The sequence below is a fragment of the Perna viridis genome, chromosome 5 (genome assembly GCF_037379345.1).
Source record: "Perna viridis isolate PV_CMFRI_1.1 ecotype Kerala chromosome 5, ASM3737934v1, whole genome shotgun sequence".
In the NCBI taxonomy this organism is placed as follows: domain Eukaryota; kingdom Metazoa; phylum Mollusca; class Bivalvia; order Mytilida; family Mytilidae; genus Perna; species Perna viridis.
In genome coordinates, this window is record NC_142449.1 from 13,773,909 (window position 1) to 13,787,578 (window position 13,670).

The window sequence follows — 13,670 nt, forward strand, 5'->3', positions numbered from 1 at the left end:
TTGGATACAGACTGAAAAATGAAACAATCTAGACATGATTAAAATGGAAATTATTCAGTCTTTCTGTGTCCATTGACTTTTAATATATCCCACAACGTATGTTTTGTCTTAGCTTATTTAAAACTTATGTAAATACAACATAGTCTACCACATAATGACTATTTGACTCATTCAAAGTTATCTTACTATTACCAGTGAGTCAGGAAAATAAACATTTTTTACTTCACGTATTTTGTTCCTTTTTTCTTTCTTTCTTTTTTATGTTTCAGCGAAAGATAATGCTGTTATAATGAACGAAGAACTTAAAATAACATGCATAATAGAAGGCAGGTATTATATTGTTTAAGTCACACGAACTAAATCGTTTATGATTCCAACCCATACGTGCTAAATGTTGGTATTTTTGGAACAATTTTGTCTATGACACTTTTAGAAATACCCAAGAGACCAAACTTTATCATATCGATATTTGATTCAGTGTCAGAGTTTTATTGAAATATGCTTGAACACAAAGCAATTCCATGATGGGTGTATATATATATATATATATATATATATATATATATATATATATATATATATATATATATATTGTTTTTTTTTTTTTTTGTTTGATGATTTTTTTTTTGCAATGAGACAATAAGACGTCGTCATGTTTTCTGGTTGACAAGAATTGTTTTAGTAGAAATATGACTACATCAACCTTTTGTTATAGGTTCATTTCAGGTGTAAATAGTCAACATATCATCCTAAAATGGTGTCATAATCAAAACTGTTGAGTTAAAAAACTACCACGTTCCTATGCAGACTTCTAAACAACACATCCTTCAAGACTTGTCAAGTTGAATACAACTCGGAAAAATATAACATAGTCCTCAACTATAGAACCGATATATTAAAAACAAAACAAAAATAAAACGCTTTTGCATAAGTGTTAGAAGGTTTTAAACACACTCTACCTGAAATTTATTAAACCTTAACTTTCACGTTGGATATATGATCCTTGATCAAGGTAAACAAAAGAAAACTTCGTCATAAAAAGTATACTTTTGCAAAGTCTTTTCTACATATAACTTAGTTGAATATATAAAATATCTAAGATTACATAACTTACCATATATGTTGTTGCTTTTCATCCGATGTAAACAATTTAACATTTTAACTTTTTACAAACTTTCATCTCAACTTAACAGTTTAAGTATTCTTGTCAAATGTCATGTAATCTCCAAAAGCTAGTGTATTCATGGGATATCTACATGATTAATGTTATATTTCAACTAGCTGTTAAGTGTTCTTCAGTCTATAACATCATTCTGAACAATAACTAATTGGAATACATTCAATCACTTATACTTGAAGCAAGTCTCACTTTTATGAAGGAAGAATGTATCATTACTCAATTGAAATTTGATTGAGTAGACAAGTGTGGGTTATTGGTTCCAAGAGAAGCCTTTGGTATTGATAACGTCACCCGCCACTAAATCTTATTGGAAAGAAACTCTGATAGTATGCACGTATCATATCTATGTCAAGTTCATAGAATGTGCTATTCCAAATGATATAATCTCCTGATTAACATGCTCTGTTAATACATAAAAATATCAGCATTACGCATCTATCGAACACATTTGTATGTCCATTCGAATCATTGAGAATTGGTTTGTCATATCAGAAATTAAGCAATCAATTATGTACTAAACAGATTGTAGCAATAAAGATGTCTTAACTTGTATCAATAAACAAGTATAATTATTTGTTTTGATGTCAGAGAACTTTTAATTTCAGGTACGTATAAATACGCAATTTACCATAATTTACATATTTTTTTTTACAAATTCATTAATCTGCTGCTTATTTTGTTGTATATTTTTTCTATTCTTCAAGTTTTGTTTTGTAGAATGGCATCTCTGTTACGAACAGACATGCGAAATGCGTGCAACTGAGTGAAAATTGTAATTTACTCAGACCTCTCTATACTACGCAAGTTTTTTTTTTTTTTTTTTTTTTTTTTTTTTTTTTTTGTTTTTTTTTTGGGGGGGGGGGGGGGTTTTTGTTTTTGTTTATTTTTGCAAACGCATTTGAATATTTTGTTTAAACTGATACTTTATTTTCATCATGCTTATTATATATGACGTCATATATGCTCATCTATTTTTAAACATGTGCAATGGTTGATTTTATTGTAAAGTAACATGTCGTTTTTGCACCAAATCTATATTATTTTCGAAAAACAGTCAATGAGTTCTGCTATTGAATCCTATATTAATACATTGTTGTGTAAATACAACATGGCGGAGGCCGATCATACTATGTACCGGATCCTAAATTACTTCTAAGTAATAATTTTTCATATCTCAGAAGCATAGGTGTTAATTTATTTTAACTATCATATTTTTTTCTTAAACTCTTCTATCAATCTAGAATTTAAAAAAAAATGTCTTCACTAGTAAACTTGAACTCAGCTGATGAAGTTGGATGATTTATCTTTCTGAGATATTGAGGCGTGTTGAAATGCACTACAAAATTAATTGTGGCCTATACCTCCATTTTAAACTAATTGGTATGACTGAATATACAATAAGGGGTTTAATGCATGTAAATATCGTGCATTTTAAAACAGATATCCTCGGATGTTAAATAGAATAACCTTGTCCAATAGAGATTTAAAAAATTACTAATATATTTTCAATAGTTGCAGATTTCCATTTAAGTTCTCAGATTTTGGTTTAAATCTGTGTATAATAACCAGGGGGGGCGTAGCTGCCTATACGCAAATACGCAGTTGCGTACTTTCGGAAATAGTAACAAAAGTAAACAAAGGTTTTATGCAATGACTCACTGGGGGCCTTGAGCGACCCCCCCCCCAAGACCCCTCGCCGTAATTTTGCGTACAAATAAAACAGGCCTAGCTACGCCCCAGATAACGGAGTAATATTTTGAACTATCCCCGGCGATAAGAATTCAAAAATAATTCGCCTGAGAATATAAGGTTTATCGTAGCAAATCGTCAGGAATAAACTCATACTTCAGTTGATTGTCTTATTTTGTAACACCGGATTTGTCTCCCCAAATCCTAAATAAAGTATTTTCATTAAATCATAATCAACACAGACTTTGAACGATTAGATATTAGACATCATTTGAAATTAAAGATCTCAGTACAAAAATCAGAAATTAGGAAACCAGCACACCGTAATTGCCTAGTAATTAATCACTGTTTTCTTGCATAGTGTAAACACACCCTACAAAGTTATGTTTCATTTTGCATGCTGAAATAACGTTAATTTGAAATACATGTTTCTAATGGCCTAAAGCATACACACACATTTCGACCAGTCAGTTTAGTGTTCTTTTCACAGCTTGATTGTTTTGTTGACGTAATATTTGAAAAATCAACGCATTGCAACAGTTTAGCACGTCGTTTATCACAATTCTCATCAGTGAATGCTTCAAAATGCCAATTTTACAAATTGAAGAATAAAAATTCAACGAAACATTTTACAGAAGTAAAAAAACATAGAAAATGTATCCATTTCTCTATTTCAAAAAGGAGAACTTATGTCAATGTCGTTTCAACTAGAGAAGCGTTTATTCTTCCAAACGTATAGTTAACGTGGGAAGAATTATGTCAATATACATTTTAGGAAATGTGTAATTGAATGTTACGGCTTTGCAACAATATCGACGGAGTCAAAAATAACTACAACATAAAGCTACTGAATTAGGATATTCGGGTATTCTTCCGAAGAATCTACGTATAAATCGTATGATTCGTACAGCTTAAATTCCAGTCCATATCAAATTCAGACATGTGATTAATGGGGTAGAAAATCCACTAAATAAACAATGTTTTTCCGTCTACATAAGCTATATTGTTACGTAAACGAAGGTCCTTTTTGTATTCAGATCCGTATTTTTTAGAAATCTGAATTGAAATGATTATGTAGGACCATTATAGTAAAAAACAAACTTTGCATGGGAAGCTAATTAAAGAAGTGGTTTACAAAGGAACAAATAAAAAATCGTCTCGTGTATATGACAACAGTTTCCGTTTGTTTGTTTGTTTGTTTGTTTGTTTGTTTGTTGGGGTTTAACTCCGAGCAGCAATATTTCAGATATATTCAGACGATGAACATGAAGTTGATGATAAAATGAACATGAAATGATGATGAAATGAAAAAGGGATGGGACACAAGGACAATGGGGTCGACAAATTTTGATTGCCACTGGAAATAGAGAGAGGTAGGTAGGGTCGGGCAATTTAGCCTCCTGTGGCGGAGCCCTATGGTTCCTACTCCTGGAGAATACCACAGTAGGGTTCTTTAACGTGCGAGGAACGTGACATCTTTCCCAACACGGTGCACCACTGTGGTTTGCGGTCAGGTTTTCCGTATTATAGCCTGACAACCCCAGCATGTACCACGCCAGGGGTACCCCATTCCACCACCTGGGGCACACATCCCAGTTGCTCTGTGGACAAAGTGCCCTAGCCCCCGGCTAGGGTTCTGAGCACTATTTAGTCGCCTTTTACGACAAGCTTAGCACTGCTTCAGGCCTATTCTTTTAACACCCGGACCTGTACGGGGCCAACAGTTTCCGATAAATAAAACTAATACGGGGCCTAAATATAACACAGAAATATGTGTCGATGCAACATGACACCCGGCAGGCATTACCGGGCAGATACGCCACTATGACATTCGGCTCTCCATTATTGGTACGAACAGTAACATTGACAACCAATTCACATTTGATATCAACACTTATTGAGCTATTGATTTTTATTAACTTCCCCTTTCTTAGTGACAATATGATAATTTTAGGTTATGCCAATTATGGGCAGAACTCAACCATGAAACTAGTCCCCTTCTTCTTAGAAATCTTAAAACATTTCTACACAGCCAATCATTGCAAAATTATGAATATGAGACAAGTGAAATCTGAAAAGCTCCCGAAGAAACATAAATTCATGCCGACTTTCATTTTGCAAGCCCTGTTTTATCATTCTAAATAATTATATCGTCCTTATACATGCTCCACATTGTTATGGTCCGAAGTGTCCTTGGGTCGAATTGTCCAGTACAAGTAAAATTGTGGAACGGACAAATTTGTTTTGTTTTGCTTCATTTTGTTTAGTTTTAGATTCTGATTCGTTTTATTGATCTTGTTTCGATTTTTTTTTCGTTTCGATTCAATTTTCATCGATTCTTTGTTTTCGTTTTGTTTCGTTCTCATTTCGCAATCATCAAGTACCAAATAATTAAAGGTAATTACTTCATTTTCGTAAACATCTGGGTGCCATTCTGTAGACTGATCTGGCCATTTCTATCTTGAAAAAAAGCATGATTCGAATTTGTTTTCATCGAAGCTAGCTAATAATTTCCCAGACTGATTTGGTTCTCAATCGCATTTACAATGTATACGCAAATGAAGCTGCCAAAACGTATGGTATAAACCGCCTCGAAACCTGACATTGATGTCATTTCTGGCCATAAGTATACAATTAACAGACCCCTGTTGATAATACACCATTAATGACCCCTCGGGGGCGTATTGAATAAATAAATAAATAAATAAATGAATTAATATCGAAACATATCTATATTTCGTCACTTCCGTCAGAACATTTTCAGCCATTTATAGTTTTGGTTTTACATCCTACATATATAGGACCTTGCTGACCCTCCTATAAATATTAGAAAATAAAATCATAATCAATAACATCAATAATATCAATGTATACCGTTAACAGTTGGTCCGTAACGGTCGTGCATGTGCTTTGTTCACCTATGTTGTTATTACAGTCACTGTCAGGTAAGCTTCTACACAGCTGAATATGTCACATATGATAATGATAATAGCATTGTTAAAATATTTATGAATATGGAAGGTTTAGTTTGGAAATATGTGAATATCATTGTTGCGAGATGGCCCACCTGCGTTGTAGAAAGTAGTGAGATTTAAATAACCGGTTTATTGACTTGGCTAAATGATAAATTCGAATTGGTTTCGCGCTGGATTGTCGGTTCGATCCCTGGTGGCGAGTGTTTAATTTCGTGAGGCAAATTATGCTCTCTCGTTACATTTGGCGCCCTACTGAATAACCCACGAGGTTTGGATAGATATATTGATCTAATTTAAGAGTTCTTCATGGAATGAAGACTTTGAGGTGGGGGAAGTATGATAGGACGGTCTATCTGCGTGGTAGTAAGTAGTGAGATTTAAATAGCCAGTTAATTGACTTGGTTAAAGAATTAATTCTTTAAGCCGAATCGGTTTGCCGCTGGCCTGTCACCGACCAGGCTAGGGATCCCTGACGGGTGTATACTTTTGTGAGGCAATTCATGCTCTCTCATTACAATATGTTTGTAATTATCATATTACGCTCGAATGATTATCATATTTGCAAACCATATGATTCTTATGATAACTGAATATGTTGCCTACCGGATTTTATTCACTTGTTATGTAAAGGGTGTAGCTAGTGGACATACTAGTCCTACTGTGTCACTTCCGTTTTTGTTTTATTACAATTGCATCAGTTTTTGTGTTATGTAAGAGGTCAATTACAAACTAAATCTTTAACTTGCCAGCAATATTATGAACCTCACGTTGACTGTATACACATAATATTGACAGCAACAAACATTGTATAACACTGCTTTAATTTGTGGGACTCTATGATAAACTTATCATGAATTTAGACAATATGAGCGAAGACAAACTCTTCATAAAATGAAAAAAATGTATATAATCTACAATATATGACAGTTGACGAATCATTTTGATAAATATATCGATTGATTGATAAATTGGTACACTGAATGTAAATCGGAATAGGCTCTTCAACAACATTTGTTTTAAACTGACAGTCATGTAAACAGATTTGAAAATGCAGAGATGTATGAACATAAAGCGCAGGGGTGGCTCGATGAGAATTTATTAGATGCAATGAACTTATATATTGATGTCATACTTAAATCTTACCAACTACAACTTCTTGACAGATATACAGCTTTCTCTTATATACACTTCATTTGGATCTATTCAATTATCACTTGCAGTGAAGGAAGTAGCATATAATAATAAAAATGATTTTCTTTTCTACTTCAAATGACACACATCGATATAGCGGGGATAAAAATAGTAAAATATATCACAATTACGTAACGAACGAAAACCTATCAATGCTTTTTATTTATTTATTTATTTTTATTTTCCCCTCGAAATGGAATTTGCATTTTACTGCTTTGTATGCTGCAAATGGCTTCGATATATATTGAGATATTTCGTAAAACCCACAAAGGTATTGTTATTCTCCTTTGTGTAATTTAGATGTTATGCAATCGGTCATATTAGAAGAAAAATAGAACACGCCTAAAATAATCAAAATGTCCACAAATAACGGTCGAAAATTAATGGAATTATGCATTACGCGCATTAAATACAAAAATGCCAATCATATTAAAATTGCAAACTTCGGTATGCTGAACATGTGTTACAAGGAGTTATTTCTCATTTGAAGCATTAAAACCCAATAATTAGAGATTTCAAGATCTAAACATAAAGTATATAAAAGAAAAACTAAAAACAAAAACATATTAAAATAGGAAACCAAATCTACCATGGGAGGTTCTACCACAGTATGTCTTGAAGCTACATTATTTCAGCTACCATGTTGAATACAAATAATGAAGATTCGGAGTTAAGGAGGTTTCGTAATTTGTGCTATAATTATTGACAATTCCGGTAAGTAACCTATGATATTCGATAATTAAACCAGTATTCAAAAGGAAAAGACCACAGGGATAGACAGTTCAATGGGGAATGATTTATAGCCGATTGCATTCGTGATATATCTACTACTCATAAATATTTATTTAAAGAGAACGGAAAGACATGCCACTGAAGATATCTACAGAATATTAAACTTCAGTAGGTTTGAGGAGCCCATACTTTAACAACGCTACAAAGCTGGATCTGCGCAAAGCGTACCACAAAAACTCCTTCAAAACTTTTAACTTCTATACTCACAGCAGTCAAAGAGAGTCTCGAGTCCTATCATGACACTTATTACTTCCGTAGTGGTATTAATTCAAATTTGATCCTAAAAAAATCGAAAGATAAGATCTTCTGGATATCCTCAATTCAAGATTGTTATCAGAATACAATAACATTAAAAAAGATTTTTCAACTTTTTATACTTTTATTACTCATACTGAGTTAAAATCCCGACTCAAGATCATTATACATCGTTGTTACTCCAAAAAAGACGGTACACCTGGATAAAAATGTGTTGTTCTTGGTTGAGATTCCTCATACTTTGTAAACAAATAATTCCAAATTATTTTTCAAGTATACCGAAGAAGATGTTCAAAATTGTGATCGACAACATATTTGACTTTTGTGCTGGACGCGTTTTTCAACAAATGGTCGACATTTCAATGGGAACAAATTCTGCTTCTCTAACATGCTGACCTCTTGAAAGAATGACTTTATAGCTGATCTGATCTCAAAGAAGGAACATCGTTTAGCTATTTCCTTTAATCTCAGTTTCCTCTATATGGATGACGTTATTATCAATAAACAATCCTAGTTTCGGGGATTTGATACATCGCATCTACCCACAAAGAACTTTAGATAAAGGATACTACAGACACTGTGAAGTCTGTCTCATATCTTGACCTACACTTCGAGATCGATGATAAAGAAAAGCTATTGACCAAACTATACGACAAACACGATGACATTTCATTCCGTATTGTCAACTTTCCTTTCATCTGTATCAACATCCCTTCAGTACCTGCATATTGAGTTTTCATATCACAACTCTTACGTTATACCAGAGCTTGCCGTAACTACGCAGACTTTTGTATCGCTCTAGACTTCTTACAAATAGGCTTCTGGTTATGATGCTACAGATTGAAGTCATCACATTTATGGTCGTCATTATGATTTCGTTACGGTGTATCCATTTGCACCATGAAAACTGATTTGTTCAATGTGTCATATTTTTTATTTCGTCTTTCATCTGCCCTCGACTTGACTTTTTATGAGCAACTCGGCAGATGTTTCTAGAAAAGCAGAGGACGCTTACCCTATCGATGCACTTGGTCCATGTTCCCAGTTTTTAGTGGAGTCCGAGTTGCTCGTTTACGTTTTGTTACTTTGTGTGTATTATTTTGGTTATATAGTGTTATTTGTTGTGTTTGTCTGTTTTCCATGTTTGGTATTTGTCCCCGGATTACATTCTTTTGATTTCCGCTTGAATCTTGGATCTCTCGATTATTATTTTATATACCATTGAAAATTCAAGTATCCAAAGAGAAAAAAATCAATTAAACTCAGATAAGTAAACGGGTAAACATAATCTATAGAAAATCGAAAACATATGTATGATAAATTTGAGACTAGTAGCAAAACACGCTAACATTCCCAGATGCAAATATAATGACAAATGCTTAAAAAAAAACACTAAATTAATAATCAAATACAATGACCAATTTAGACTCCCACTTTATATCTGACACTATTTCAGCAATAACGATATATACAAAATATGAATTTTTACTAAGGATTATTAACAAAATCTATTGCTGATCTTTGGTATATTTGGACCTCCACATCTTCAAAAATAGGTGTTTCCGGTTAAATAGCACATGGGTACCACATCAACGAAATGCGATTTCAACGTATCACATTTAAAACATGATGAAATCATTTTAGTTAGCAACTTCAGTTAGACCTTATGCAAAGTCATCTTGATATTTATTTGTATTTGTAATGCAAAGCCTAACATTAAAAGAGTTAAAATAGGTTTTTTCTAAGAAGAAATGAGAGTCCATGCCTCTGAAAAATAATTTGCAAAGATGAAAATAGTTCAATTTACAAGCATTGTCAATATTATGTAGTTTTCTTCTGGAAAATGCGTATATTGACTTTTCTAAAATGACCTCATTTTCCATTAATGAAGGGAAGCAATTTTTAAAATCTCGTTTGAATGTATTTCTGCTATCACTAATGGGCTTATGTGCATTTTAAAGCAAGGTCTATCTGATTCATCGTCACTTTATCTCTTTTAGCGTTTAATGCAGAGAATATCAACGCGATAAGATTAGGTATTCAATTTCTGGTATCAAAAGGACAAATGCTTAAATTGAAATATATTTTTATAAATTTATTTGAAAAAAAAATCTGCAAAGAAGTACAGATCCAGTGCACCAGAAACAAAAAAAATGTTTTTTTTTTATTATTTTTCAAGCTTTATCGTTTTTGTAAGGTTCAATGTCCCACTTAAGTTATTATGGAAATCAAAGGGTTTTGATCACGTGTGCAAATATGTACTGATTAACATTCAATAACACTAAGCAGATGCCGTCTGGTAACTACGCCATTACTTTATATAAACAATATTGGATTCCCTAGAATTAATCAATTGAGATTAGGACTAAATCCATAAAAATACACGTAGCTTCATGATGAATATAATAACTATAGAGGCGATCTCTTATGAACGGTGCCCTGTACGGGTCAAGGGGTCAAAGCAGCTCTAAGCTAAATAGCCCTCAGAACAATAGCCGTGGGGTACAGCAATCTGCCCATTCATTTGTGCCCCGTGTGGTGTAGTGGGGTACCCTTGGCATGCGACATGCTTGGGTCGTCAGACTATTGTACGGAAAACCTTACCACAAGCCATAGTTTTGCACCGTGAAGGAAAAAATGCCACATTCCTCGCTCATTAAAGAACCCTACTTTTGTATTCGACAGGGCAGTAGGAACCTCGGCTTCGGTACAGAAGGCTAAAATGCGATCCTACCAAGCCTCCCTATTTCCAGAGGAATCTTGACTCGCTGACCTTATTATCCTTGTGTCCTCTTCCATTTTTCATTCCATCATCATTTCATGTTCAATTTATCAATCACTTTATGTTCATCATCCGGATATAGCTGAAATATTGCTGCTTTTGCGTTGAACACCAATCAATCAATCAATATAATTAACGATCAATTGGATTTTTTCCTGTACTGTTCATTTAAACTTTAACTTTGTTTTCAATAGTTTCACAAGCCTTATCAGTAAATATCATTAATATTTAAAGCTTATGATGCACACATGATTATCGCTTGACCACACATGCAAAGCAACTTTAATTAAGCAGATGAGACATGAATGGAATGAATGACGAAAGTAAGGGGAACAAAAGTATTTCTGATAAATAAAAATGCAAAATCAAAACATGGACTTTAATTTGAAATAATAACTTATTTTAGAAAAGATTAATCTTACATAAAGGTTGATTTATCAAAGCGTAATTAATTTGAACCCCATTCTTATCTGCAACGCTGCTAAGCGCATTCCACTCTCCACATCTAATGTTCTATGCTACTCTACCTGACGTCGCTCGTTCAAACTTGATGACATTCTTTTTACCTTCTTTCCCCTCGGTTTCCTGTTTAAATGCCTGTAAATCATCTCCTCCTTCTGCAACATCAGCATCACTGACTTCATATACAGACCGTCGTCCTGTCAGTACCCCTCCAAGTAAATGGCTGCGGATATTTCCATAAAACGACGACAATCTGTCTGATATCGTCGTCCTGTAAAAATTTGTTAAAATATTATATTTGGTTGTCATTCTGATATCACTGGGAAATATTTATTAGAATAGAATTCGATAATACACTTTCTTAGCGGACACATCATATTATATATGTGTGTGTGTGCGTGTGTGCGTGTGTGTGACAAAATGATAATTTGTATACAGAGGTATATTTTATCTGTCAATAAAAATCCAACACGATCAGATTTTCACAATATATTTATGTATTCACATCATATGAAAGCGCTAGTGATGTGAATACATATATATATCGTGAAAATCTGATTGTGTTGGTATATATATATATATATATATATACGTCTCAGAATGTGACGACTATTCGCTACACTGCTCCATCGGATCAAATTGATACAGGGAAGATATGTAAACGTATAGAAAAGTCTGAAACATTCCCAACGATGTTAGAAATGTCAAATTTGCGATGGCAAATTTTTGGTCGTTCCCTCCGCGGGACTCGAACTTGTACCGCTGTGACATCTATGGCAACACCGCCTGCACAAAGTTCAGCGCCCTAGACCACTCGGCCAGCTAGGCTATATAAATATAGCTTTCGTTAACTTTATGATACTTTCTCATAGGTAAACCTAGAACGCGAGCATTAGCACATGATGTAACTGAATAGGACAACCTCTGATGGTATCGGCTTTATTAGTGTGTGTGTGTGTGTGTGTGTGCGTGTTCCCATTTCTTATGTAATTTACCTTATATTATTAAATGGACGTTAGTTAATATACTTTTTTTGTATCCACTACGTACTAAGTTTGAAACATTTTTCAATTTAAAAATGTATTTAACAACACCTTAAGGTTCAAATCATTTAATTATATTTATGATGCACCATAAAGCACATTTCGAGATAGAATAAGACATGAATGATAAAAAGTTCTGTTACCCCTTATGTTGCAAATTAATAATGAATAAAAATATTTGGGACAATCAATGCATATGAGTTGAGTTTATTTGTTTCTATATGAAGAATAAAACATAAGCTTGCCTTTTCCAACAGCTTGTTGTTTGAGCTTCTAATGTATGAAGAGGAATAATCCAGTTTCTTGTAAATAAATGCAAAATTGTTTATGGACAGTATTAAAGCAAACTGGTAAAAGTGACCATCAGAATTACAGTTCACCTTTTTTTTTTTTTCTTAATTTGAAACATTTTGGAAAGGTAAACAGTATAATGTTTCGCACATTATTTTCAGTCCGATATACTTATTGGAACAGCTCGATGTCGACATGTGCTCCCAGTTTTTAGTTGAGTCCGAGTTGCTCATTTACTTTTGTTACTTTGTATGTATGATTTTAGTTACTTTATGTTCTTTGTAGGTAATTTTTTTTTCGTTCGTCTTGATTGATTGATTTTATAAACGATTATAATATTTTCTTGGTTGAATTACTTTCAAAATATCTAAAACCAAATGTTGCATTGAATACATTTTCACAAAAAGTACATCAAAAATCGTATATTTACCCGTATATAATATTCCAATAAACTCGTAATTCCACGCCCATTTTTCGACATTCTTGCTGATGCTTGGTGCATTGTGCTATTTATATGATAAATAATTTGTAACATTGAATGAAAATGATCTGATACTAACCTTGGTTCCGGTGTGACCTCATATTTATCCTTGTGCATCATGATTCAAGTAATCAAGAATTCCAAAACAAAACAACAAAGTCAATTCTCTGGAATCGTTTAGTTTAATCCAGGGTATTTATTGTCTAGAAACGTACATCAAGAGTAAGAAAACATACGCCAATGTCAAGGTTAAGTTTTCTCGAACAAGAAAGTTGATATCTATCAAAAATCGGATTAGCAGGTTCTAATTATTGTGAAATTCTATTGAAAAATAACAGTTTTACAGTTATAAACCATTTATGATCAGTTAGACTGGAATATGTATATTGATATACACCGCTTTGATTATTTGATTGTTTTAACATCTGCATCAATAATTAATATACGCCCGTGAATCACAGAGAAACACAGATATTTTTGGCAGCTTGCATATCGCTATCATTTAATTAGCGTTCTTTATAACTCATGC

The 13,670-nt window shown here is 33.2% G+C and overlaps 1 protein-coding gene across 3 annotated transcripts in view; it reads right to left on the bottom strand.

The window, feature by feature from the left end:
* LOC148616127 (protein-glutamine gamma-glutamyltransferase K-like) overlaps window positions 1-13,386 on the bottom strand; it is a 32,985-nt gene extending 19,599 nt beyond the window's left edge. The window contains exons 1-2 of one of the 3 annotated variants that reach the window (XM_088582837.1): window positions 13,221-13,386; window positions 11,431-11,597 (exon numbers count right to left, since the gene is read on the bottom strand). In XM_088582837.1, coding sequence (XP_088438963.1) covers window positions 11,431-11,597; window positions 13,221-13,261 — 208 coding nt within the window. In that variant the 5' untranslated portion in view covers window positions 13,262-13,386. Of the gene's footprint in view, window positions 1-1,114; window positions 1,323-11,391; window positions 11,598-13,220 lie in introns of those variants that run through there. The other 2 variants (XM_088582836.1, XM_088582838.1) reach the window with 2 other exon arrangements.
* Window positions 13,387-13,670: the final 284 nt, after the last annotated feature.